This window comes from Eleginops maclovinus, chromosome 21 (assembly GCF_036324505.1).
Source record: "Eleginops maclovinus isolate JMC-PN-2008 ecotype Puerto Natales chromosome 21, JC_Emac_rtc_rv5, whole genome shotgun sequence".
Lineage (NCBI taxonomy): Eukaryota > Metazoa > Chordata > Actinopteri > Perciformes > Eleginopidae > Eleginops > Eleginops maclovinus.
This window is the reverse complement of record NC_086369.1, coordinates 1,789,718-1,815,923: the sequence shown is the minus strand read 5'-3', so window position 1 is coordinate 1,815,923 and position 26,206 is coordinate 1,789,718. Positions and strand designations below refer to the sequence as shown.

The 26,206-nt window shown below is 44.0% G+C and overlaps 3 protein-coding genes across 3 annotated transcripts; 2 read left to right on the top strand and 1 right to left on the bottom strand.

The window, feature by feature from the left end:
• The first annotated feature begins 497 nt into the window (after window positions 1-497).
• csrnp1b (cysteine-serine-rich nuclear protein 1b) lies at window positions 498-12,454 on the top strand. Its single transcript, XM_063912570.1, has 5 exons — window positions 498-747; window positions 6,704-6,896; window positions 8,691-8,950; window positions 9,051-9,347; window positions 9,438-12,454. Exons 2-5 carry the CDS (start codon window positions 6,722-6,724, stop codon window positions 10,365-10,367), a joined length of 1,662 nt encoding a protein of 553 aa, XP_063768640.1. The 5' UTR covers window positions 498-747; window positions 6,704-6,721; the 3' UTR covers window positions 10,368-12,454.
• A 667-nt stretch (window positions 12,455-13,121) lies between these two features.
• Window positions 13,122-15,085, bottom strand: LOC134884178 (elastase-1-like). The gene is made up of 8 exons (XM_063912876.1): window positions 14,941-15,085; window positions 14,752-14,846; window positions 14,531-14,637; window positions 14,300-14,428; window positions 13,848-13,984; window positions 13,618-13,763; window positions 13,262-13,411; window positions 13,122-13,177 (listed from the first exon to the last, which is right to left on the bottom strand). The coding sequence occupies exons 1-8, from the start codon at window positions 14,972-14,974 to the stop codon at window positions 13,166-13,168; spliced, it is 810 nt and encodes a 269-aa protein (XP_063768946.1). The 5' UTR covers window positions 14,975-15,085; the 3' UTR covers window positions 13,122-13,165.
• Window positions 15,086-16,062: 977 nt separating this feature from the next.
• On the top strand, window positions 16,063-20,113 carry LOC134883817 (Golgi reassembly-stacking protein 1-like). The gene is made up of 9 exons (XM_063912252.1): window positions 16,063-16,268; window positions 16,946-17,026; window positions 17,567-17,770; window positions 18,081-18,167; window positions 18,264-18,394; window positions 18,508-18,649; window positions 18,734-18,851; window positions 18,935-19,057; window positions 19,254-20,113. The coding sequence occupies exons 1-9, from the start codon at window positions 16,203-16,205 to the stop codon at window positions 19,505-19,507; spliced, it is 1,206 nt and encodes a 401-aa protein (XP_063768322.1). The 5' UTR covers window positions 16,063-16,202; the 3' UTR covers window positions 19,508-20,113.
• Window positions 20,114-26,206: the final 6,093 nt, after the last annotated feature.

Genomic DNA, 26,206 nt, shown 5'->3' with positions numbered 1-26,206 from the left:
GACGTCTCTTGGTTACTATGTGATTTGAAATGTCATTTTTGTTGTTGTTTACTTATCCAGACAGTAGTGAGTAGACAATATACAAAATAAGTGAGAAATCACTATTATATTTTAAAGTGTATAGTCACAGACTTATGAGATAAGATTAGATATACTTTATTGATCCCAGATTGGGTTTTCTATTTTAAAAGTGAAGATTTATACAATAAAATATCCAGAATAAGTTAGAAAACACATTATTAGACATACGTTTTAAAGGGTGCAATATAAATAGGTTATCTTTCTGTCTATCTATCCACAAACCCACCACCAGGGGCTATTTAAAGCCTCGTCAATTCCTAATATTTCCTTTAATTTCCATATGATTATCTCTATTAATACGATACCTGTGTTTTATCATGAGTGTAGTGACACAGGAGGCCGGGCAGGAAGCAGCGTGGGCAGCAGCCTCCCTATGTCACCGCCTGCGTCAGAACCAGACGCCAGGAGGGTGTTTTCCACTGACGAAAAGAGGCAGCTCTTCTCGGCAGACTCACAGACAAGGGAAGCGCTTCAGCTGTACGGAGCTCGGGTGCAGAGGCAGGGAGAGACGCAGACAAAAGCACCGAGCAGAGCTGCCTGTATGCGGGGATAAGAGGCTCTTTTTACCCGTGCCATTTTCTGGATTACTTCCACTTCCTCTGGTTGTCCCATCGGCTGCTTCACCGACGCGGTTTGGTCCCTAATGGTGATCGGATACTTGAATTGGTGAGTACATGGACACAGAACGGCTCAATGAGCAGCGTTTTTTTAAAGGGAAGAGTTTGTATGTTGGAGGCTTTTAAAACCGCTGACAAGCTCTGGATTTCCTTTTACTCCACAACTTGACGCTTCATTGACATGGTTGGCTGAGTTTTATTAACTAGCCTAATGGGTGGCTTACACACAGGTGATAATGTGATTGCAATAGAATAAAATAACGTATCGATGTCAGGCGAGATTCCAACAATCCGCGTATTGATTTACGCATCGATCGCTGATAAACTGCTTATTTTGGGATTTTTTTTTAGAAACTCCACACAGTAGGAGTGTGTTACCCCCGTGTGTGTTCTGCTGTGGATTCATTTTATGTGTGAACTGTTAGTGAGGTCGGCTTTGTGTATTCAGCCCGAGTTGTTCACCTCAGCAGTGCTGGTGCGCCTCTTGTAACTAGAGCGACTCCTGAAGGCACTACATCTGAACACACACACACACACTCACACACAGCTGACAGTGCTGCTGTCATTAGAATTAGCATTAATCACGAGGAATGATCGGGTCAACAGGGGTAAAGGGGGGCACACGCTTGCGAAATCACTGATATTTCTTATCACGTTACGCTTTACGCACGAGCCAGGTGTGGACATGTTGAGCGCCTTCATTGTTTGTCTCCATAATGGATATTTTCACATAATTTGATCTCCAGATGAGCTGTTTGTTTATTTACAAGGTGATTACTCCCACCAGACGCTGCTATTTAATGCATTATTCAGAAATGACACTATGGGCTGTTATTTTAATGGGTCTGAATGAATGTAAGCGTCTCTAGCGCGACCTCTTTTGGAAATCATGTTTTCTGGAATAAGGCTGCACACTGCTCAATGATCCTTTGTTTACACAGAGGGGATATAGCACTTGATGCTGTGCGTTTCATTTGGCATTCATTTCCCGGGGACGTTGAATGCTGCAATTTGAGCTCTGATTTTACACTTTTATTCAAAAAAAATGTGTTATCTTAGAGTATTTACACAAAATATGAAGGGATTTCAATGAGTGTCCATTCCTCCTGATTTATAATCTCCAGCATATGATCCTCACTGTTAACCTTGTGGTGCATGCAGCTGATAAATCTATGATAATGCAATTTGTGATAGTGTTGCAGCCTATACTGAGCTGCAACCTGGGACCCAGATAACAGGAATTCCAGTAATTGAATTGAATAAATTGAAACTAGTTACTAAAACAAATACCAACAAATATGTGTCATTCAATAACTGGTAAGCATTGCTCTAGAACAGCTGTCAGCTTGAGATGATATGAATGTCCACTTCCTGTGTGTTTCACAAGCTGCAGGAAGCTCACACACACTTTTAGTATCTGTCTGCTGGGTTCAGACGAGGCTGTCTGTGCCTGCTTCATTTTGGTCACGCAGGATGGCCCCATGCTTTTAGAGCGAGGGGGACGATGGGGGGGGGGAGTGTGTGAGAGGGGGAAGTCTGCTGCTGCTCTCCCACAGCAGTGGAGCTCCCATCTGCTTTGTCCTCTCCCACAAATTCCATACTGCAAGTGTCCCAGACTGGAGCACGACCCCTGAACCCACCACCACCACCACCTCCCTCCCTTCCTCCACATACACACACACACACACACGCACACGTACGTATGCTCCCAAAGCTGCATGATTGCAAAGGAATTCTTCTCATGATATTTTCCTGACTTAAGATACAAATGTAAAATAAAACAGCTACACATTTCTGCTTCTTCCTGCACAGACACTCCCTGTGCACTCACAATTAGCCCTCTCTTTATTTTGTACACCCTGTTTATCAGTCACAGACTCCTGCAGGCATCACCTGGTTCGTTGAGTTTCTCCTGCATAACAGATTAATGACAGCTGAGGGCATTTTAGGTCCACGTGCAAGCTAATACCCTGTCAGGTGTGGCCAGCAGAGGCAGTTCGCTCGGCTGCCTTATGGGAGGAGGACTTTCCAGTGGTTAGCAGTAAAAAAAAAAAAGACATCTGGGTTAGATAGAGCCTGTGTTCTTCTCCCACCATTACAGCGAGAGTGGCTCTGCCAGAATGGAATTCCTGTGGCTGGGAGACATGACATTATTTATTTGTTTTGTACAATCCTCCCTCCTTCTTCCCACTACCTCTGCTTTTTGGAAACCGGAGAGAGTGTGCAGGGATCAGGGCAGAGGAACAGAATGTTTCTGTGGGGAGAACAACAGGCTTTACAGAGAGGAGAAAACGGGAGCTCTCGCTGCTTCGTTCCAGCAGGTGGAGCGCTTCTGAGGAACAGCCGAGGTGTTCGGGTCAAATCCAGAGGTGGAAGGAGGACTCAGAAATAGCAAAACTACATTTTAAAAGTACTTTTTCCTCAAGTAAAAGTCCTGCATTCAGGATCTTACTTCATTAAAAGTACATACGTATAACATGTGGTGATGAAGAATGGTTTTTGTGTTAGTGTCAGAGCACAGACATTGATATTTAACAAGGAACATCAAAGTAAGGGGGGAGAAATGAACCCAACAGGAGGTTTAAGAAACAAGACAGTGTTTGCCAAGCTGTGCAGCACACTATCATATTATTGGTGATCAATCCTCAGTGACAGAGCTGGAAGTGTAACACGGTGAAGCCAGCCTGTCCGGACACGCTCCCACACACACGGGAAGACTCCCAGGTTCATCATTATCACATTTTATGAGCACTCAGTCAGTCAGTCATTCAGGCTCGGTGCCATTTAAATGCTCCTGGCTGGCTGCTTTGAGTCGTGGAGTCCCACCCACGCTGTTATCAGCTGCACGGGGACAGGCGGTGCGAAGGGGGCAAAGTCAACTGAGACTTGTCCTGTTGGGCTGCAGGGCGGACAGGGTCAGTTTGAACAGGCTGCTGCTGGCGGAGTGCTTCACATGCAGGGATGCATAAAGACGCCTTTTTGGACTATTATTAGGACCTTCCTGGACGTACAAATTCCTTGGGTTTCCTGGATTTTGTGCTTCTCATTACACCTCTTGAATAAATTCCACTGGTCTCTTGCAGTGGGAGTATGGAGGTAGAGATTGTTCAAAGCTAAAATCCTCTTGCATGCTTCTTAATGAGTATTTGTGTTCTTCACGTTTGTCTAAAAATGTACATTTCCGCTCGAATAAAGGTATTCTGATTCAGATTAAGGAGCTGTCTGCAGATCAAACAGGAGTGAATTGGGATTCATATCAACATCCTGTAGCTTCATGTATCAAGATAGTCTTCTTCCAGTGACATAATTAGCGTCAGGCTTTCAGCTGTAGTGCTTCAGGTGACAAATCTCCCCGCCACCGATTTACCTTTCCCAAACTTCTGTGACAACTGGGCTGGGAAGCACCTCCTTTATCTGCCTCTGTGTGTGAGTGTGTGTGTTTGTGTGGTTGATGGAATGGCAGTGATGTATAATTTAGTGTGCTTGCCGCTCTGGCTCGGCTGACCGATCACATCTGAAGAAGGATTAAGATCTTGTACTTAAGTAGAAGTACCAGAGGCTAGGAATACTCTGTACTTGAGTAAATCTACTTAGTGTCTGTCCACCCTCCGAAGACACTCACTTGCACTGCTTTTCTTCCTCACTCTTTCACCCTCTGTCTCTAACCTCTCTTTTCTATCCCTCAAATTGCACGATGGTTGTCTCTTTCCACCCCCCACCCCAGGGTCCCTTGGTTCTGTGGGTGCAGGCTGAGAAACTCCAGATTGACTACAAGCCGTCCCCCTTGCCAGGATTAACCTCTCGCCATTGTTTCTGCCCGTTGAACAGGATTAACAAATCAATGTGTCAGGTAGACTGCAGTCAAGAGACAATGACCCAGTTCTGACACCACTGCCCCCCTCCCTGGACTCTCCTCCCCCCTTCTGCCTCGCTGCAGCTTTTAATTAAAAAGACTTTGCCTAGCTGGCTCCATGCTCTCCCTGGAGGGATGCCTCGCAGCTTTGTTTTCCTTTCTTTAAAGCCAATTGGGGGAGTGGGAGCGAGGGTTAAAAAATGTAAGGTGAACACATTTGCTCTAACGCTGTGGTGTGGCGCACTTGTTGTCCACGTGTCTCTCAATCAGAATACCTGTACCCGTCCTACAGAGCGGGCATTTACAGATGTATGACAGTCATGCGGTTGTTTCCAGGCTATTCCCACTCTATCTGTGATTGTATTAGTGGCTGCGAGGGGTATTTGGAGATTATTTCCCGCCCCAGTGAGTTGATGGATGGGAAATTCTCACTGGTTCCAGTAATGCATAAAAAGCGCTGAGGTGGTCAGAGTGTGAAGGATGCCTTTCTGTGTGTTGCAGAGGCAGCTTGACCTATTGCAAGGTGATTCATTCATCTTATGTGCACTGGGGACAACAATATCTGACTGCAGCAATAACAACAACCCCCCATTACAGCTGCAAGCCCCCCCCCCTTCCCACTGCCTGTACAAAGGTGTCAGCCTCTTGCCCTTGTCTTCTCTCTTATCCTTGTCAGAAAGCAGCTCTGGTTTTGCATAATTGCTCCCTGCTGCGTGCTGAAAATGACCTCCTCCTTGCAGACCTGCTTAGGCTTTTCTTTTTTTTCTCCAATTGCTGATGCTTGCATAACATCCTGATAAGAAACCGGGCATGCAGGTCACACATGGAGCTCCTCTAAAGCCATTGGAGGATCCGTGGGCATGGCTTTAAATGTCCTCTGAGAAGAAATGGTGGCAAATGAGCTTATTTGCAGGACAGATTGGAGTCAGAGACATGTACAAATTAACATGTTTGAATGCCGACTAACAGACAGAAACAGAAAAAGTGACATTCCTACATGTAAAGGTATCCAAATTTCCCTTAAACATGACCAACAAGAGCTTCCATTACACACTCGGGCTGCAGCAGCTGTAAGCGATCTGGCTGTGATTCCAAATACTATGAAAAGTTTTATGGCAAAGTAAAAAGAAAAAAGCGCCCTTTCCCATTCCACATCATCGTAGGGAGTGTCTGCGCTGGAGTGGAGCCCAGTCATGTCTTCCCTCTCCTCTCCCCTCACTTCCTTCCTTCCTTCCTCCCCTCTGGCCCCCGGACTGCGATGCTGACCTGTCTTGTCGCCTCGCTCTGCCCAGAAGTTGTGAAAAAATCTGAGCTACGTGACTCACTTATGTCCCAAATCCAAGAACAACACAGCCTTCCCTCTCGTCCAACATGTTCATATTTCATGTCAGTCGTTTCTTTCCTGGAACACGCTGAGGTTGTGCTAAGAGAGGTTTTATGTATCATGTTTCTGGAGATTAAACAGCCTTTTCTCTCCTCATGATCATCTTTGTCTGCCTGTCTCTGAAAGGATTGATTGTTTTTATCGCTGATCCAGCAGCCCGTCACATGCATGGCTCTTGACAATACAGAGCTGTTTGTACGTGCTACGTTCCTTGCTATAGTGCACATTTTTTTGATAGCTCAGGCTGCCTAAAGGGAGGTATTGAACTGAAATGTCTGTGGCTGCATGATTTGGTCACCTCTGTGCCGGGCCCTTCTCTCTAATCAATGCATTTGCTGAGCTGATGGGATTTGGAGGAGGGTGAAGGGTCCAGTAATTGTTGACTTATGCGAATGGGCCTGATTGATTGCTTCCTGTTCCACGGCGAAACCTCCACTCTCAGATGCACGAGCTCTGGATGCATACAGTCCCAGCACACGACCTGTTTGTACCAGTAACACTGCAGGAATGCCTCGGTTTAAAATCCGTTTCATGCAACACGTATGTTTATTCATTCAGCAGACAGTTCAGACACAAAGGACACTCAAAGTGCTTTACATAGGCAGTAACACATTGCTCAGGGTTGGAGCGGACCACAGATTCTCAGGGAGTTTTTTTCCAGGTCTGCAGAGCATGAATGCCTCATTGAAATTGACAAAACATCAAAGCTGTTAAGTGTGAACAATGTGCTGATGAACCCCCCCCCCCCCCTTCTGCTCTCTCCTGCAGATTTTTTGCACCGGCGCCATGAGTGGGCTTCTCAAGAGGAAGTTTGAGGAGGTGGATGAGGACCCATGCTACTCCTCACCCTCCTCTCTCTCCTCAGCCGGCTCAGGGTGGGACTCGGAGGGCGAGAGCTGCTACTCGGACACCCTGGACTCTACCCCCAGCAACCCCAGCTCGCCTGCAAAAACCTACAACAGTGAGTGTCTTCCACCAGCAGCAGTAAATCACACAGGAGCTGATGCTACACGCTCCTTAATGTGCTCTCTCTCTGCGGAGGCTCTGATAACAAACCCGTAAAAACGTGGGAGAGTTTAGGAATTCAGGCAGCTGGCAGCCCATGAAACATTTCACAGGAATGATTTCTGACTTCTGCAATGAATATCCTGTTTGATTTGATGCCCTAAAGCTGCAAAATAGCTAATCACATTATGCAGTGGCTGCTCACCTCTGTGTCTGAACCAGACTGAGCCTCACCTTTCCCCGAGGAGAGGGGTCAGAATATAAAAAAAAGAGGTAATCAGAGTCTAGTCGACGTTAATTGTAACGGATTACATTATTATAAGTAACCCTCCCAACCCTTGGTGCGTCTGCTGGCCTTTTGGTTGGGTTGGAGAAGGATGGTAGGGGGGAGAAGGGCAAGAAGCAGTTGTGAGGTTTCCAGGATGGCGGGGCAGGCAGCCAGGAGGAAAACGTGGAAGTTTGCCAAGGCTGGGAACACACAGCGCCTTGTCTGAAACCTGGGCATGCACCCAGCACAGGTGCTGAAAAAGGCTGGGTGAAGGGAGGGGGGGAGTATAGGACAATCAAGAAAAGACGGCATGCAGACCCATTTGGAGGATCAGATTGGAAACCTATAATCCGGTGTTTGTGTTCCATTCAGGGGTGTCATTTGTCTCCTGCGGGTGTCATAAGCCTGACTGGACTTGATGGATGTGGAGCTGGAGCTGGCAGTTTGTTTTATCTGCATCACCCCGAAAGGCAGATTTAGACGACATAGTGGAGCTATTGTCTGTACCTGCATGGGGGTGGGAGGGTGCGTTCCTTCCTATTAGCTTCATGTATTAAACGGAGGAGAGTTGTGCAGGGTGTGGCAGGAGAACACTCAAGTAAAGGTTGAATGATTATCCCCACACATGGTTCTGCTCACATTTGATTGTGTTTGAGGATAGAAAGATGGCTTGGCTGCTGTGGCTCTTGAATGTTTCACCAGAGGAAGGACCTCTCAGTTGCCGGGCAGTTTGTGGGGATTGTGAGCTCACAGGGAGAACAAGTTTTTATTCCCCGTCCTCAGAGCCACACTTCCACCCTCCACCTCTTCCGGAAGCCTGAGCCTTTACTCACCCCATTTGTGATCCTGGGTTTCCTCCACAGTGTCGGTCACCACGGGGAAATTCCTGGGTTGGGTGGTGGTTGTATAGTTGTATAGTTGCACAGAAGTACAAGAAACGAGGTGGGAGGAATTCTCTGTCGTGTAGGTTTCACTTTACAGGATGTAAGTGTGTTGGACTCCTGTTAGCAGTGTCTTTTAATTGGGTACATGATAAGGTTAGGCAATGAATCAGGGGGGGCTCCTTTTACTGTCTGTTCAGCAAGGTTTGCACACAGCTTACACGGTGGAGCAGTATGCCATCTAGTGGATGCCATCTAGCAGTGTGGACCTGGAAATGTTGAGTACGTCAAAGTTTGATGTTACTTTAATTAATTAGCGTATGCAGACAATGGCAAATAGCCGATCTGGACTATTTTGTTGTGTTTTTATTAGGTATTTTGAGGATGTTGAATCAATTTCTGACACTTTTAGGATACAAAAATGTAGTTTTCAGTCCCCTAAACTGTCAAATTGAAACAAAATTCATCAATTCTGCTTAAAAATGCCATTAGAACTTGATGAGGGCAAATTAATAATGGTCCCAGGTTCACAGTTGGTTAAAGCAATTGAGTTCAGAGTGCACATCAATGTATCCTAAGTATTCTCTTCCTCCCTCCACAGCCACATCCATCCTTAAGAAATCCAAGAGAGCCAGACGGGGGAACGTGACCTTCGACCAGGTGACGGTGTTCTTCTTCCCTCGGTGCCAAGGCTTCACCAGCGTTCCCAGTCGAGGAGGATGCACTCTGGGAATGATGCAGCGCCACAGCGTTCTCCGCACCTATTCGCTTGCCGAGTTCGCCGTGGAGCAGCGGCTGCTACGCCGGGAGAAGTTCCTCAACAGACTCAGGGAGGAAAAGCTCGAGGCTCTCAAGTTAAAGGTAAGCAAAGTTGCACTCTACTTCTACTTTGACTTAAGTACAAGATCTGAGTACTTGTCCTACCTCTGAAATACTCATTGATGCCTTTTCTCCACTCCAGCTGACTAAGAATGGAACCCAGGAGAACGAGGAGGCGGAGCGGCTAACGGTGGACGACATCCCCGAGCAGGACATCGACATCGGTGGCACCAATCTGGACGAGGGCTCTTTCCTCCATCCTCACCCTCCCAAACGGCGCTACGCTCTACTCAAAGATGCCGGCGTGAAGAAGATCGACAAGGACGAGAAGAGGCAACTGCACGAGCTGAGGATCTCCAGGGAGAACTGCGGCTGCGACTGCCAGGGCTTCTGCGAGCCCGAGACGTGTAGCTGCAGCCTGGCCGGCATCAAGTGTCAAGTAAGAGCCGTAAAACTGTGAAGTGCTCCAATTCCCAATGCATTCAGAGTTTCACAAGTCCTTTAACCACTTCCTCTTGCTTACCCACAGATGGATCATTCCTCCTTCCCATGCGGCTGCACGAAAGACGGCTGTGGGAACACAGAAGGTCGCATCGAGTTTAACTCCACCCGGGTCCAGACGCATTACATCCACACCATCATGAAGCTGGAGCTGGAGAAGAGGCTGGAGGAGCAGTCAGGCCCAGAGGAAGGGGACAAAACCGCCACCACCTTAGTGCCCTCGTACGCCTTCAGTTCAGACCTGGCGGCGGCAGGAGAGAACAGCTGCAGCAGCGACATGACGGACTTATCGGACTCTCAGAGCGACGACTCCGGGGCCGGTGAGAGTCCGTGCGATCACCACACCCAGCTGGACGAGAAAGGCCTGAGCATTCTGAGTTTTAGCGACACGGTGGGCGGATCGAGGAACTGTAGAGACTTTTGCTGCCCGGATCAGCGGCAAGACCACCTGTCGACGGAGGCTTTCAGCAGCTTCAGCATGGCAGACTTTGCGGACGAGAACGACAACATAGACGCCGCGCTGTTGGACGATCACACGGACAATCGGGGAGCGGCCGTCTCAGACTTTTTGGATGAGAACGCCAACCAGGGGAACGGTTTGTTCCACGGCAGCAGTGTGCCGCGCACGCCGTCCCCGAGCATCGACCGCTCGGCCAGCTACAACATGGACCTGAGCCTCTCATCGGAGTCTGACCTGGAGTTCTTTGATGGGTTTCCCTGCTTGGGGCCCAGCTCGCTCTACAACTCCCTGAAGGAGTACGAACACATGGACAACTTTTTCCAGTTTCAGTTGCCTAGCTATCCCAGCCTCCCGCCGACGAGCGACCCCGGGACCTGCCTCCTGGAGTCGCTCATCGGCCTGTCCGAATCCGTCCCAGAACCCCCCGCCACATTTACAGACAATCAGCTGTTGGAGGAAGCCATGAAACTGTCTGTGATGGAGTCTGTGAAAGTTTGACTAAATGTGCAAGAAAAAAAACAAAGGTTTGGGGGGGGGGGGCGAACATGCACATAAATGTGATTTTTGGAGGAAGCTGTGATTCCCTATTGCCTAATTAAATGTTCCAGACTTGCCTTCAAAACGTTAGCAAAGCAGTGTGGGATAAATGCTGTGTGAGATGGCAGCTAGTGTTAAAAAAATGGAAATCGATTTGGCCCTTAGAAACCCATGACGGCTCTGCAGTTCCTAAGAAAGCTCTTTTGACCAAACCAATGTGACGAACAGGAAGTAAAGCTTGGGCCAGGTTGGGAATCTCCACACAGCTGAATGTGAACCTCAGGGATTTTTTTCTAGCTTTCTAGCTTTTGGAGGCAATGTATGGTGACCATTGCTGTGACGGCCTTCATGTAAAACCTGAGTTAAATCATTCTCTTATCGGGCTCACACTCGGATGTCTTGAGTTGGTACAGTCCACCCTGTTAAAGCTAGTGGACTCTTCCTTCTCAAGATCTCACCTTTTATGGTACAAAAGGATCCCTCTAAAAGCTCCTCGATCAGCACTTTATCTGTGAAAACGTTTGAATAGGCATTGCTGTGGGTGTGTGGGGTCGATTCAACAGTTCAACGCTAAATTATGGAGTTCCGTATTTATGAGCTGGGTAACTAGAAAGAAAACGCTCATACCATTTAAAGCTGTAGCTTGTTTTTATCTATATTTCTTTTGTTTTAAATTATTTCCTCTCATGATTTTATTCTATTTATTTCCGCCTACTTTCACTCGAGAAGCACTCTGGTTATTTTTCACCTCAAAGTGCTTCCCTTTCCCCCCCCATTTCACTTTATGGCATCGCTACGGGAAATGGGAGTCCATCAGAAAGTATTTAATATCTATTCTCTTTTACATCTAACTTTTTTTGTTTGATAACTTATTACATCATCATTTCATTAGCTATTTAATTTAAGACATTTTGGCAATAAAATGGGGTGTTGTGAAGTTTACTGGATGTGCCTGCTTATCAGGGAGCCTGATAGTGCTTCCATTTAAGCTTTGGGACTGAAAACTGTGGAATCCCCCGAATCACTGAATCTAAATTATGGGTCTGCTGCCTATATTGTAACCATAGAAAAATTACACTAATATTTTATAACTAATTTATGTAGGTCGACAAAGAATTCTAATCACTGACAAATTAAAATATTTTATTAAAGAAAGAAAAAAGGAGGAATTTTCAATCTGGGACAAACTTTGTAATATATGAATTATAGAGAAATGTATACTTATGAAGGTAATGGCGCTCTAACATTCTGAAGTATTTTTCACATAGGCAGATGATGTCTTATCGAAATGCCACTAAAACGGAGTAAATTGCAAAGATCAATTTGATTGTATTCTGAATTTCTTGGAAGTCTGTGACTTGGGTTACACTATGTATTGAATTACACATGTAAAGGGGTTTTGTGGGTAAAAGCTGCATATATTATACAGCTTTTATCGCACACACAAGCCCTTGAAATTAAAAAAAGTTGCCTCATTCATGACAGAACAAGACAGTGGAGGACACTAGAGAGTGTATGTACATATCTCACCCTTTCTACAGCTGTTTCTGCAGCCTTTCTGGACCCTTTAGAAATTATGCATGCAGGTCCTGTTTGTTAAAACTTGTTCTGATTAATTGTATACTTTTGAAAAGTGCTGAATGCACATCGGAAATGTATTATTCGCTTTTTGCCTTTTTGATTATTTTAAAATCCATCCGATATATGTTCTGATGCCATGAAGAGGGCACTGATTTTGTTTTTTTGCAAGCCAATGTTTGTTTCTCCTGTACAAAAAACATGAATTCTCATGAAGAAATGGCATCAGTGAGTGTGTATCAATGTAATGTATTACAGTACAGCTTTTTTATTTTCAGAAAAGAAACGTGTCTTACTTTTTTGCCTTTTTTGTTGTACATATTTCTGCTTGAATGGTCCTGCAGAGCAAACAAAGCTGCTTTATTTTTTACATATTCACACTTTAACCTGCTGTTCAAAAACAGTCTCTTTCATCTAAGCCATTTGACAGCCTGTCCCTCCAAATAATAATAAAAAAAACATTTTCTAAACCCTCTTGTTTGTCATATTTGTTGAAATGACTTTTATGCTATATTGTAACCCAAAGGAAATGAGCCTATTAAGTGGATGTCTTTTGATTTGTATAGCATGTTAAATGTAATCCCTTCTTCCTAACTGGAAACATATACAGTGTTAACATACTTAAATCATACACTCAAGCCTTAAAGACATTAGTCTATGCATTGGCAGTCTTTGGGGTTTTTCTGTGTGTAAACCACAGGAATCCATGTGTGGTTTCTGGTCTCCACGGCTAGGGGAACAACACGGTGTGTGATCTCATGCTGTAGTCTCCTGACTACCACCACAAACATATGGCTAGAAATCCCAGACAAGAAGGAAATGTCAATCCGGTGACTGCATTTTGCTTACTTTGGCCACCGTCAGGAAAATGTGGTTCTTGTTAAGTCTTTAGGGGGTTGTTGGGAGCTTTTTGTGGGGGTTTTCTCTAAACCTGGACACTATACAACTTAAACCTAAACATGATCGATCAAAATATGTGTAAAATACTTTTTAGCCACTAGGGTTGCAGACTAGGAGGTCAGATGATCTTTAACCTTTAGCATAGTAAACGTCATCTGGTCTAAACATGAGCCAATACTGCCATCTTGTGGCTAAAGTAAGAACTACAAACACACCTATTAAATATCAGACACATGATTGAGGTGCAAATTAATTTTATTTCAGACACTCCATTGTCCAGCCTATCTAATGATCTGAAACAGACAAAGAAAAAGGAAAGTCAGGTAGTTGAAATATGAATATGTGGATGTTTTCTTTTTAAAAGAACACAGGCTCACTGAGTAGATCCAGTCCGTGAAGGAAGACACTCTGGTGAAGACGGTGGGTTTAGTCACTTGGTTGCACATGCCAGATGGACCGTAACTGACGACACCATGGACCCTCCAGGCTCCGTCAGTGAAGCAGCTCAGTGGTCCTCCAGAGTCGCCCTGGGACAGGAAGAACAGAGGGGCCATTGTGGAGACTATGCAATGAGAGGCAGGTATATACGAGGACTTTGCTAAAGCTGTGCAGATGCTTAAAGAGGTAAACAAATGTGCAAAAATATTCAGAGGGTTGAGCAGCACTGACAGTATATCTGCCCCTTCTCCAGCACTCTTGCATTTATGGATACCAAACATCCAAAGACCTGTACCTGGCAGCCTGAAATGACTCCATCCCCTCCAGCACACACCATGGTCTTCAGAGCAATGCTGCCCCACCAGTCAGGCCTGGAGCAGATTGAATGCTCCACCACCGGGATGGCGGCCACCTGCAGGATGGAGGGGACGCTCCCTCCATCTGTACACAGAAGAAGTGGGTGAAGATTCATTAATTAGATGTACATGAATAGTTGAGTCATATAGTTTGTGTGTCTGTCCTCACAGTCCATGAGACCCCAGCCAGTGATGTAACAGGTGAACCCGTTAGGAATTGTCTGACCAGGGCCGGGAAGATCAGCCATGGCCACGTAGCCGTTATCATACACAGGGTTCGCCAGCCTCAGGAGAGCAATGTCATTTCTAAAAGACAATTAATAAAACATGGAAGAAGTCATAGTCTGTTGCCAGATCAACTGCTGGATGCTAACTTGCATATGTTGGGCAATTAGCACAATTAGTATAAGGAGCAAGTAGACGTATGTACATAAGTAGTATTATGTTTCCAAGGTGTTCTGAAGCACTATAACTGAGGGAAGGTGGTAATACTGGATTGTTACTAGCTGTAAATATGAATGCATGGGATGCGTTACCCCTGACACCACCCCCCTTGGGCCTCTACTGTCAATAAAAGTGTGCTTTTGAATGGTGAGACTAAGAGAAGTGATCCCTCTTTACCCTTTGGCAAGGTCTTCATTCCAGCCTGGATGCACGGAAATCCTTTCCAGCGGGATGAACTGCTCACTGCCGTCGTATTCGTACAGGTTGTACTCCCCCACCACCACGCGGTACGCACTAGCATCCATGCTGATCGTAAAAAAACAAAGACACACTGTGTTTACTTACAAGCAGACACTGGGAAACAGGACTGACAAGATTTGACTATGTTTGGGATGTATGAGAGCAGACCTGAGGATACAGTGAGCAGCAGTCATGATGTGGAAGGGATCAATGATAGTGCCTCCACACATGTGGTAGTATGAGCCATCGTTGTACGAATCATACTGGAGAGAAGCCTGAGGGAAAACAGAGCACAAAATACACACTGATAGCAGAAATCTATCAGTGTAATGAGGTCTAGCAGATTAAAAGAAAGGAAATAAGTAAATAATATAAAGCAGTTCTTATACCTGCCATTTCCAGGTGTTTGGATTAGCGTTGTTGCCTCCTATGACCCTCTCATTGTGCACATTGTGGTTGAAAGGTGTTTCAGCACAAATCAGCCCTTTGGTGCACACGTGACATTGATAGTACAGTTAAAGGTGTCCAAAACAGCACTGGAAATATGTTTTGAGTAGTTTTTGTTGGGGAAAACTTACCAATGCAGGACAGGAAAGCCACAAGACGAATCATTTTGGAGAACTGACTACCAGATACCGTTTACTTTTACCTATTTATATCAGTTTTGGACTGGATGATCTCCAGGAATGTTAAGTAACCACTAAGATACCTGCCAACATCAGTAAATACATGTGGAGGATTCCCAATCAAATGTACTATTTTCTTATGGTGAGGAAGAGCAAACACTTCCTATAAAGCTCCTAAAATCTATGTCTATAAATAAATATACTGGTAATACAGTCATTATTACCAGGCACGTTTATTCATTTAGGAGATTTATAAAAACAGCATTTCATATCATGGTGGGAAAACAGCAGGTGCATTCACATGCAGCCAAATTCACCTACAACAAACCTTTTCCTGGAGATAAGTAAGGCAGGTCAATAACCATGAGAAGAAGAACATATTCCACAGCACGCTATCAGTTATAGGACATTTTGCAGATTATTATTCGGTGGAAATACAGTGTGTAGTAGTATTATTCATATTAAAAAGACACATTTCATGTAGTATACAATATAAAAAGCATTAAATATATAAGAATCATAATCAGAATACCTCTATTAGTCCCACAAAGGGCACATTTACATTGTTACAGCAAAAATAAAGAGGCACAATATTAAATAAGAGGCATACATACAAATATTAGAGAAAGAATTTACACAATTTACACAATTACCCACAACATTAAGGACAGTAACCGTATGAAGTAGCAGACAGCAGCCAGCTAACAGGAGTGCAAGTTAAAGTATATACTGCACAGTTATTACAGATTGTGTATATTATAACATCTACGTTAATCAAGGTTTTCATCTCCTTTTATACGTTAAAAAAGATAATAGTAAATAAATATAATAGTAAAAAAAAAACATGTGCTCAAATGTGCTTTTTCTTTTGTCAAACAATCATTTTATTAAGCTATAATATATTTACAACGTTTTATTTAAAATGAGTTTTACGTATGTCACGTTTGTATTTACGTAGCGTTGTCTGTTGCCAGGCAACCGCGTAGACCACCCAGTCAAGGCCTGCTAATCGAGCTCCAGCTCAGTACAAGTTCGATTTCTCTAGCATCCTTATTTATTAGCTTTGCCTAGCTCACTGAAGCCCCTGTCAACCTGCGTTTTGCGCTAAGCTAAGCTAGCCTTAAACCATGTGTGTTTCCTTCCGGAATGACTTCTAACACAACTCTACCTCAGTGACTTAAAGACTGTGTTTATATCACTAACTGTTGAAGACGATGGGGGGGTCTCAGAGCTCGTTTCTGTCGGACGGGGGAACTTCTAGTGGATATCATGTTCATGGGGTGAGTAGTGGTGCAAGGTTATCAACAACACTCACTTTTTAGACCTTTTTAAGCCACTAGTGAGCTAACTGGCTAAGTCATGCATGCAGTATTGTTGCTGTGTGTATCCATGAAGACGCACAGTTGCTGGTTTTTAATTTATTAATGTATTCTGTGTAGAAACTCCTTAAACTGTGGTCAGTTTCAATGGTGTCCGCCCATGATGAGGTGGCATTTGGCTCACAACCAAGCAGTTAAACTTTGTGTAGTACTAACTAGAGGTGTATTAAATAAGTACAATTTTGTGGGAATGTTGTTTGGTTGTTTTGCTACTTAATACGTACTCCACTACAATACATGTATTTACTACCTTTAGTTGCTAGGCAGATTAGGATTTATGATGGTAAATATAATCTCCCTTAAATCAGACTGTAGTTCACCTGCAGTAAATCCAGCAGCTACCCTGCAGTATACAAAGCCATTCAAACTAGCTGCACCTTTACCAGCTCTGAGAACACTTTAATGATCAATCATTATAAAACATATCAGAGATATTATTCTGAAATGGACCAATCAAACAATGACTACTTTTACTGTCGCTACTTTAAGTATATTTTGAATGCAGGACTTTTACTTGTAATAGAGTATTCGTTCACCTTGGTACTCGTATCTCATATGTGTTTATTTTTATATTACAGCTTCAGGAGGACTCTCCCGCTCTGAGGGCCGGTCTGGAGCCTTTCTTTGACTTCATTCTCTCCATAGGGAATACCCGCCTTGTGAGTAATCTCTGTGGGTAGTAGATTTGGCATGTCCACTCCCCAAATGTAAATATATTATCAAAATGCAAACACTTTGTTATATCTATATTTATACCTTAAGGGCCTGTGTCCACATAGAATATTTCTGCCAGAAAAAGGTGCTATGTGGACACAGGTCCTGAGCCTGTAGTATACGTAAATATAAAATGTTAACCCATTTAGCGAGAAAAAGCAACATGGCAGAAGTGACACCAGGTCTGGTTTTTCTTAGCTTATGAAAAGTTGACAGGACAGACACGCTACAAACAAGATGGTGTTACCAAATAGTATTTAAAGAAGGGAAAATTAGCACAATCAGACACATCTACAGCAGCAAAATGCCTGATATCAACCAGAATGGTTCACTCTTTGGTGTAAACAGATTCAAAAGTATACACAGAGGAAAATGGACCATATACTCTGCTTAAAACCTAATTTCATGTAGTTTTTACATGAAACCAGTTTCCCATCTCCCCACGGTCGAGGCTGCAGTCGTTTACATGTCTGTTGTTTCTCCAGAACAAAGAGAGCGACCTGCTGAAAGACCTTCTAAAGGCCAATGTGGAGAAAGCGGTCAAACTCGAAGTGTACAACTCTAAAACCCAGCGGGTGAGGGAACTGGAAGTCACTCCCAGTAACATGTGGGGGGGGCAGGGTCTGCTGGGCGCCAGTGTTCGCTTCTGCAGCTTTGAAGGAGCCAATGAGAACGTTTGGCACGTCTTGGTGAGTGGAGTCCAACCCGGGCTATTCTTTAACTTGCTTTGTTTTACTCTGTGTTCGGATGCAAAACAGTTTGGCTTTGAGGAAGAAGCCAGCTCTTTCTTTTAGGTGAGAAACAAACACTTAAATGTTTCAGATCTACTTTATGCTTTCATGCAAGACTAGCTAGGGGATCCTTACGAATTATGACCTAGTTTAGTACCACCAAATGGACTTGTGTTTTTGTGTTACCCCCACATTTGATTCCCTCACAACAGTGTCATTTAAGTTATAGTTAGGACAGTGGTTTTATGTAAAATGCATATTTTTTTAGGATGTGGAAACCAATTCTCCTGCAGCTTTGGCCGGCCTTATTGCTTATGATGACTTCATCGTAGGAGCGGACCAGGTGTTGCAAGATGTAAGCTTGTATTCTAATACATGGATTTAAAAATATATAAGCATACCATAACCAAAACAGTGCACAATCTTAAATCCCTTTCCGCTTGTTTTGCAGTCAGAGGATTTCTTTTCTTTGATTGAAGCCAACGAGGGGAAGCCTCTGAAGCTGCTGGTGTACAACACTCAGACCGACAACTGCAGGGAGGTGGTGGTGACTCCCAATGGAGCATGGGGAGGAGAGGGGAGGTACATTTATGTAGGATCTGCACTGTTTCTCATCATCTAACACATTTTCTTTATTTACAGGCATAACAAAAGTGTGTATTGATACCCTTGTTTTGTTTTGTCTTGTACTTTAGCTTAGGCTGTGGCATTGGCTACGGCTACCTGCACAGAATCCCCTCTCGCCTTGCTCTGCCTCAACCAGAGAACACACACGCTCAGCAGTCCACGGTGATGGACGGCAGTGAAGAGCTGCTAACAACAAGCGAACCCACAGAGGTACGGGGTATCACATATTTCTTATATTAAAAGCTCTTCGTTGGAGACGTTACCTCGTCTAAAACACATGTTCTCTCCCCTCAGGTGTCTTCAGAGGATGCGCAAATCCCTTTAAGCATTGGTGAAATAGATTTGAATCAGAAGGAAGCAGCTGTGCAGGACTTGTTTGTACCATCGCCCTCTCAGCCAGCTGTGGACTCAGGTAAACAGATCTCAATTTAAGAAGTATTCCTTTGTTTTCTGTCTGATTTAGACATGTTTAACCCAGAATAAAATCAATTACAGAGGTTTCCCCTATACCTGATTGGGTGACTCAAGACTTGTTGGACATGGTTTCCAATGATGACATCAACCAGAGCTCCATGATTGTTAATTATGGAGATGAGTCTGTCGATCAGTCCGACTTTGGTAAGTAACTCTACATTGGACACATTCAGAGCAGACTGGGCTCTGGTTTCAGACAGAGGGTGAAAAGAGGAGCTGTAGCACAGGCAGTATGAGAAAATGAAAGAGCTTTCTGAACATTAAAGCATGGAGACATGTTAGTAGAGGCACTAAAATGGACTTTATCTTTATACAATTCCTTTTTCATCTTGTTTTGCAGATACCTCATGTGTCGACCAAAGACCCTCCTCTCCTGAGAGAGAATCAGACATCCAGGACACCGAGCAGGAGGAAGCTACTGACCCGATCACTACCACTTCTGCGAGCATTGAAGTGGATAACCCCACAGAAATCCCCCAGGAGATCCTGAGTGACGGCAGTGTCCCAGAGGTGCAGGATACTACTCCTGAGCCTGTGAGCCCTCCAGACGCTGTGGAGGACAACACCGCAGAGACTGCAGCTTCAGACAGTTAGGGAGAGTATGAGTACATGTCATATCTGCTGCTAGTTAGAAGAGTTGTAGAGCACACTAGGACACAGAAAGCTTCCCTTATGATTGTAAGTTGCATCACTGGAACTGTTTTCTTTTAACGTTTTTTATATCCAGGTGCCATTGCTGCATGTTGAATTGCACATTTAAGAAAGATAGTTCGTGAAAGATGGATATGAATGTAGCCTCAAGCAGGATGAAGCCTTAGTAGCTGTTAAAAGTCGTCCTAGTTTGCACAAAAAAACCCCAAAGGTGAGTCGTTTGGTTGCTCTCACCGTTATCCTCCGCTGAAACACTGTTAGAAGAAAAGAGTTTGAGGTGTAGTACAAACGATCCCTCGCGTGGTTTTATTTGTTTTATATGTTGGTTGTGGATGTTTTTATTTCCCCGTGCACATGAGGAAACTCTTCTTTTAATCTCAGGCATTTTCCATGTAAGCCTCTTTGCCTTATGTTAGATTTGAATCAGTGTAAGTGAAGGAGCCTCGCAGCTCTGTGATTGTTTTCTGTTCGTTCTCTTTCTATAGATTTGAATTAAGTTATCTTTCTGATTTGTATGGATGTTATAAAAAGAAGATGTTCAAAGACAAACGTGCAGGAGTCTAATTAATGTCCTGTTTATTGTATGAGGCGTGTGCACGAGGTGTCACTTCCTCCTTATACCAGCAGGTGTCAGCAAACTCCTCATTGATCCCTACCTTCAGTTTTCTACCATTCAGCCTCAAAATGTGTCAATTTGAGGTATTTTCTCTCAAAAATGATTGGTGACATGAAGCTGTAGAGTGTTTTCTGCAAAAAATCACATCTGTATAAACTCTTCAGGGATATATTTGTTTGATATGCAGAACAGATTTCATTAATGAGGGAAACCTAACAGCGTGCAAGGCTCATTTTAAATATTAAAACCAGCCTATTGCTGCATATATTTATTCGGTCTATTTATAGTGTCCCTGCTTGACTGGAAAAGCCCCAATCCAAATCCAATCCAAATCCAATCCAAAGCAAGTAGGGGACATTAAATCTTAAATCTGGAGATATTCCTAATTATAAATGCTTGTTTCCTTATGATAAAGAGACCTACAGTTCATTTATTTACACTATTTAATCTCTCCCCCTCCCTGTCTTCTGACACATAGCCTATATGGATGATAAATCATAACACACTCCGTGTTTTATTTTTGATTCCAGATCAGATGAACCAAATATGGGTGAGACCTAGAAAATGCAACCAAAAAAAAGAAAGAAAAACTAAGCAGGGAAGCTACAGTAGCAGTGGGGGGAATATGCCTCAATTATTAACCAGGGCCCTCCTCAGTGGAAGGGGGGGGGATGGGCATAAAGGGAGAGAAAAGACTGTGTGGGGGAAGAGTGAGATGCACTTGTGTTTATCCAGCAGAGAGTGATGGGTGTCCTTAAGGAAACCCTTCTTTTGCACACCTGTATGCTTGGAAATGATGGATTTTATTCAAAAGATGTAGCCTCATGCTGAAATGTGTAGCCTCTTAAATCAACACAAATCAAGGATTGTATTTTTAAAAAGCATACTCAGCAGCTGAGGAGCTTTGCCCCTGCCTTCATACTGACATTGTGCAGAGAAATGGCTTTTTAATTCAACACAGAACATGTTTTCATTTGTTCTCAGGGTGAATACGCTGTTGTATTCCCTCCATGTTGGGTCTGCAGCGTTATTTAAAGAAGCCGCCCAAGGCAAAAGCCAGCAGCTGCATGCCAGGAGGGACTCAGAGGTGAGGTACAAAGGGGGCCACCTCTGGAGGAACAAGCCTCGCCTTCATTTTCCTCCCTTTCTGAGGCGGTTTCAAAGGACTGTGTGACGCAGATGAACCCACTTGTCAGCTTAGCTTTATCTCAACCCCTGAGAGGCTGGGCTCTCGGGCTCCAGCATAGTGACTGCTGCCTCAGCCTGTCGTTGCAGCATGACAAATCGTCAAATAGAATAAAGTAGAGAAATAGAGGAAGACATTTATCGTGGAGAGAGGAAAAAAAGAGCGAGTAATTGTCTCAACCGCAGTGGTCACACGTCTGAACATGAAATGCTTTCTCTCTGGCGGCTGATGTGCAGGTTGACTGTGTCACTGTTAGATTGGAAAGTGGTGACAGGAGTGATACAGTATGTGGGCACAAATCCACCTTCCTACCCTGATCACAAACATCTCGGGGCAATGCAGTCGTTATCTGGAAGTAGTACATTCACACCCCACAGCCTGGGAATAATCTGCACGGGTCGTAATTACATTCATTCATGCAGGAGGACGATCGCTCTGTGGGGCCTGACATCATTAGGAGGCGGTTTTTAATCGACTGGCTGTATGTTTGCATCTCTTTGTGCAGGAGATGGTTGTTTACTCCCAGTAAATATTGCTCTTTTTCATCAGTTTGCTTATTATTTATTGATGCTGAAGCCTGAAGTGCTGCCTCGTACGGGGGTGAAAAAGGAAAGTCTCCTGACCAGCTAATGTTGGCTGTTAGAGATGGGATGTTTTAACTGGGCTTGGCTGTCAAAGTCTGGCTTGTTTTAATTATCTAGCATGCTGTTCGTCCAAGGAAACAACGTTTACTGTTGATGCTGACCGCTCCTGGAGTTGGTTTGTGTGGTAACTCCACAGGCTTGTCAGAAAAGCATTAAAAATAAATGTCTAAGGGAAGTGGATTTCCATGCAAGGTTATCCTCACAGAAAAAATGGGCGAGGATAAGATTTTAATCATTTGTGGCTTTTTTATCATGAAGTGTGTACTTTGCTGAGGTATTTGTCTTGGGCCATGTGATTGACTTTTATTATTAAATATATATATATTTTACTGGATAGGCATCACCATTGACCTGTTGTTGGAGCCAGATGAGTCAGGGAATCACCTACGATTGGTAGAATTAATCCTCTTGGGACCATGAACATCTGTATAAAATGGCAAAGCAATCCCTGCAGTGGTTGTTGAGGAAACAATGCCACCCTGTTCATCTTATGATCCAGTATTGATTTGATCTAAAAAGCATGTGTATTCTCAGCTGCATCTCTGTTTGGCATCGATCCTCTCACAGCTATAAAAAGCAATATCATTGCTAAGAGTAAATCTTTTCATCTTGCACATTTCATGCTGGTTTCCTGGTGACAACAGAGCAGGAGATAAAGCAAATAGGATGCAGCAGCCATTAGGAAGGTAAGGAGAGGGGGGCCTGCTTTATTTCCAACACTAATTGCCATTCAGCAGGGGTGAGGAGCTGGAGAGATCAGCCATTGTTCTGCTGTCAGGATGACCTATTAATGTCCGGGCTGCACCGTCGCTTAACCTGCACAGGATGTCTTCACTTCTACAGAATCAGAAACAGGTTTATAGCCAAGTAGCAAAGTTATTATTAATACTGCACATAGATATGTAAAGATTCTTGTGGCAGCAATGGAATAAACACAGTTAAAGATGAATTACAACCTTCAAATATAGAGAAATATTACATCAAATACAGTTCTAACCAACTATGTTCAGTTGAATATCACAAAATAAAATAGGTGCATGAAAAGTCTTAAAGCTGTGCACAGATTTAGAGACGTGTCTTTGTTGAAAGATGTGCTAAATATTCGGAGGGTTGTGCAAGACTGAGAATACTAAATGAAATAAATAAAAGCAAGATATTGCCATCTTTTTTATTGCATTATAAAAATGCTTCTTTAATCTTCCAACATCTTTCTGTCCCTCTGGGCTTTCTCTTGTTGATGCTCATTACTTTTATTATCCGAATACTTTGGCAGCTTTTTCCGTTGCCTTTTGTGTCCTGCAGCGTTGTTAAAATGAAATGTTGCAGAAAATAAAGCAGCTTTTCTTTGTTGGCTGCTTAAAAAATGTCAAGCACCTGCATCTTCAGTATTTTTATCTCCCAGTGTTTTTACTCCTGATCCAGAAGCCCTTTGTTGTGGTGAGAAGCAGCAGATGAGACGGGGATAAAGCTTTGCCTCTCAGTGAATATGAGCAGCATGTTTTCCTGGGTCTCTGACAGACAGTATTTGTTGTGATATCCCCCACCACTACTTGCCTTTGACTCGATAGGGAGCTGTCTCTTGGTGTTAATCATCGCCCTCAGCACAATGAGGCCTGACTTTGACTCTGCTCAGACAACAATATTATACAGCACGCTATTCACTGCAGAAATTAGTGAATGTTAGGAACACTGGGATTTGTCATCTGTTAGGGTAGACAGTAAGTTACATTTACTCAAATAACCTACATTAAGGCTCACTATTCTGCCTTTTTGTAGCTTGACATTAGTATGTGGTGTCTCTCCTGGGACATGTCTCCATGCTTTAATGTTCAGAAAGCTCTTTATGTTTCTCATACTGCCTACCTCTATTCGCCGGGTCTGCTCTGATTGGTTAGCTCTGTTGTGACTTGTCAACAACTTAGAGATGTCCCGCCCCTTAGCCACATCACGTACAATGTGTTGGAGCACTTGCCAATAGAAGGGCGAGTGTTGCAAAGTGATGTCATTATGTTCCGGAAGTAAACAAAATGAGTCCAATGGAGGCGTTTCAGGCGGAGGGGAAGCAGGGATTTTAGGCTTTGCAGTCCATTTACATGCACTTAAACCATAACACACCACAGGAGAGGGAACACCCCTGAAAAGAATAATAGTGCTACTTTAAGTAATTACTCTGTTGTTGGGTGAGGCTGTGGACCTGCAGCACAGCACAGCGTTCATGTTTGCAGTGAACTTGCAGCTCTCTGCTACAGATGTATTACTATGCTCTGTTATTTGCATAAATCACAGTTTTGATGTTCCACCGCCAAAAAGCTCACAACTCATTTTGTACCAATTTTCCCTCTGCCTATGAATAAAAGCCATCATGTATCCTCCCCTCACACAAACAGCCCCGGCACTTATTTGTAATCTCAGCTCTTCTGCTCTGTTTTACCGCGTGTTCTCAAACAGGTGACAGCGTGAGGTTAGACGACACGGTGTGTGCAGATTGCGTTGAGACAGAAAAAGCACAGATCTTCCTGATGGTGTGAAGAGGTGTGTTTCTGCTCCTGCCAGTATGGTGGAGGGATGGGGAGGGGGGGGGAACTGTGTCAGCTTTTTAGGAGAGAAATGAAGGTGGCAAATCACAGAGCAGTGGGGAGAGAGGGATTAGGCGGTCAGATATGAAATGTAGGATATGAAAATGACATTTAGGAGGTGTGCAAAGAGGGATTTGTGAATATGTTTGGAGGAAGATGATGCATTTTAGTTTTGCAAATGCATTCATATAATGCGTGAGATTTCCCAGTTATTTATTGTATTAGAGTCAGCATGTGTTGCATCTAACTATGAGGCACAGTGACTGCAGACATACTGATTTTAATTATTAATTTAAGCTCTGTTTAGTCCATGAGATACATGACTAACATTGGAGTATCTGATGCTTGTATACACATCTAAGGGGCTGCTGCAGAGCCTCAGTGCTGTGGCTCTGTGTACACATTATGTTTGATAACCTGAGCCCCCAGAAATGGAGAGTAAATGAGAGTAATGATATGACAGAAGTGGGAGGGGGTGAAAACTGAAGGCGCACACACAAGAGAGCCAATAAAAACATGGGCAAAATGACAGAGGAAATGTTGTGTGTGGAGGAAATATGCACTGTGTTATCAGGTTGGGACAGCAGAGCAGCACAAACACTAACCCCCCCCCCCCCCCCCCTTGAGGATGTATTTTTTTGAATAGCTTTGCAGAGCAGAGGGGAGGGGAAGATGTGCCTCTTCAAAAACACTTCTCTTCCTCCTGCTTTTAAATGCTCCTAAGAGTCATCCAGTTCAGTCTACATTCACATCACTAATGCGCCTTTAAACGCTGCATTCAAATCAGGACCGTTTGTAATGCCGGCCATTAAATTACTATTAGAGTTCCCGTGTGCAGCTATCAGTGGACGGATTTAACAATCCATCACAATTACGGTTATTGTCTGAATGGGCATCGACGGTGCGGCTGAGCTTTGTGTGTCCATGGGGACGAGGGGAGGCGGAGATGTTCTAGTGCCAAGCTAACATGTGAAATGAAGACTTTATTTACCTAGTGAGAGGCAAACAGAAAATGGCAGCTGGGTCCAGCCCCCCCCCCCCCACCCCCCTGCCCCCACCTGTGACGGCAGATACTGTGATAAATGGAGATCAGAACACTAAGGTGACTCAGACTAGACCCGCCTAATCACTTATCCTGCGGTGAGTCATCTTCAGCGGCTTGTTCTGTCAACAGGGACCCATCAAATGCAAGAGACGGAGAGGGAGAGCTGGGTATGTGCATACATCTGGATGTGTGTGTGTGTGTGTGTGTGTGTGTGTGTGTGTGTGTGTGTGTGTGTGTGTGGGTGGCTGATGGCAACTTTCCACTGTGGTCATCAAGTGTCCTCTCACAATGTGACTGTGTTTCCAACTCCGCCTGCAGGCACATGTGTCACACTCACACTTAGATGAAGAAACACACTCTCTGATTTTGGTGGTGATGTGTCTTCAGTACATTTTGTTCCCAGCATGCACTTCACCTCTGTGGACCAGGCCTCCATCATTCATTAAGTTACAGTGAGAGGTTAATTAATGTCTCCGCATTAACCAAATCACTTTCTGTCATCTAAATGAGTCTTACTCTTGCAGCAACATTGCATAAGCCCACCTTGTATTCTATTTCCTTTGCAAAACCACTAT

Bases quoted from the DNA above. Each gene is read 5' to 3' on its own strand.
- csrnp1b (XM_063912570.1), top strand. From the start codon at position 6,722: ATGAGTGGGCTTCTCAAGAGGAAGTTTGAGGAGGTGGATGAGGACCCA. The intron at 6,897-8,690 runs GTGAGTGTCTTC...CTCCCTCCACAG, and splicing joins GCCTGCAAAAACCTACAACA to CCACATCCATCCTTAAGAAA. The intron at 8,951-9,050 runs GTAAGCAAAGTT...TCTCCACTCCAG, and splicing joins TCGAGGCTCTCAAGTTAAAG to CTGACTAAGAATGGAACCCA.
- LOC134884178 (XM_063912876.1), bottom strand. From the start codon at position 14,974: ATGATTCGTCTTGTGGCTTTCCTGTCCTGCATTG. The intron at 14,429-14,530 runs GTCTGCTCTCAT...TTTTACGATCAG, and splicing joins GCTGCTCACTGTATCCTCAG to CATGGATGCTAGTGCGTACC. The intron at 13,985-14,299 runs GTAAAGAGGGAT...ATTGTCTTTTAG, and splicing joins AATGAAGACCTTGCCAAAGG to AAATGACATTGCTCTCCTGA.
- LOC134883817 (XM_063912252.1), top strand. From the start codon at position 16,203: ATGGGGGGGTCTCAGAGCTCGTTTCTGTCGGACGGGGGAACTTCTAGT. The intron at 18,168-18,263 runs GTAAGCTTGTAT...CTTGTTTTGCAG, and splicing joins CGGACCAGGTGTTGCAAGAT to TCAGAGGATTTCTTTTCTTT. The intron at 18,852-18,934 runs GTAAACAGATCT...AATCAATTACAG, and splicing joins TCAGCCAGCTGTGGACTCAG to AGGTTTCCCCTATACCTGAT.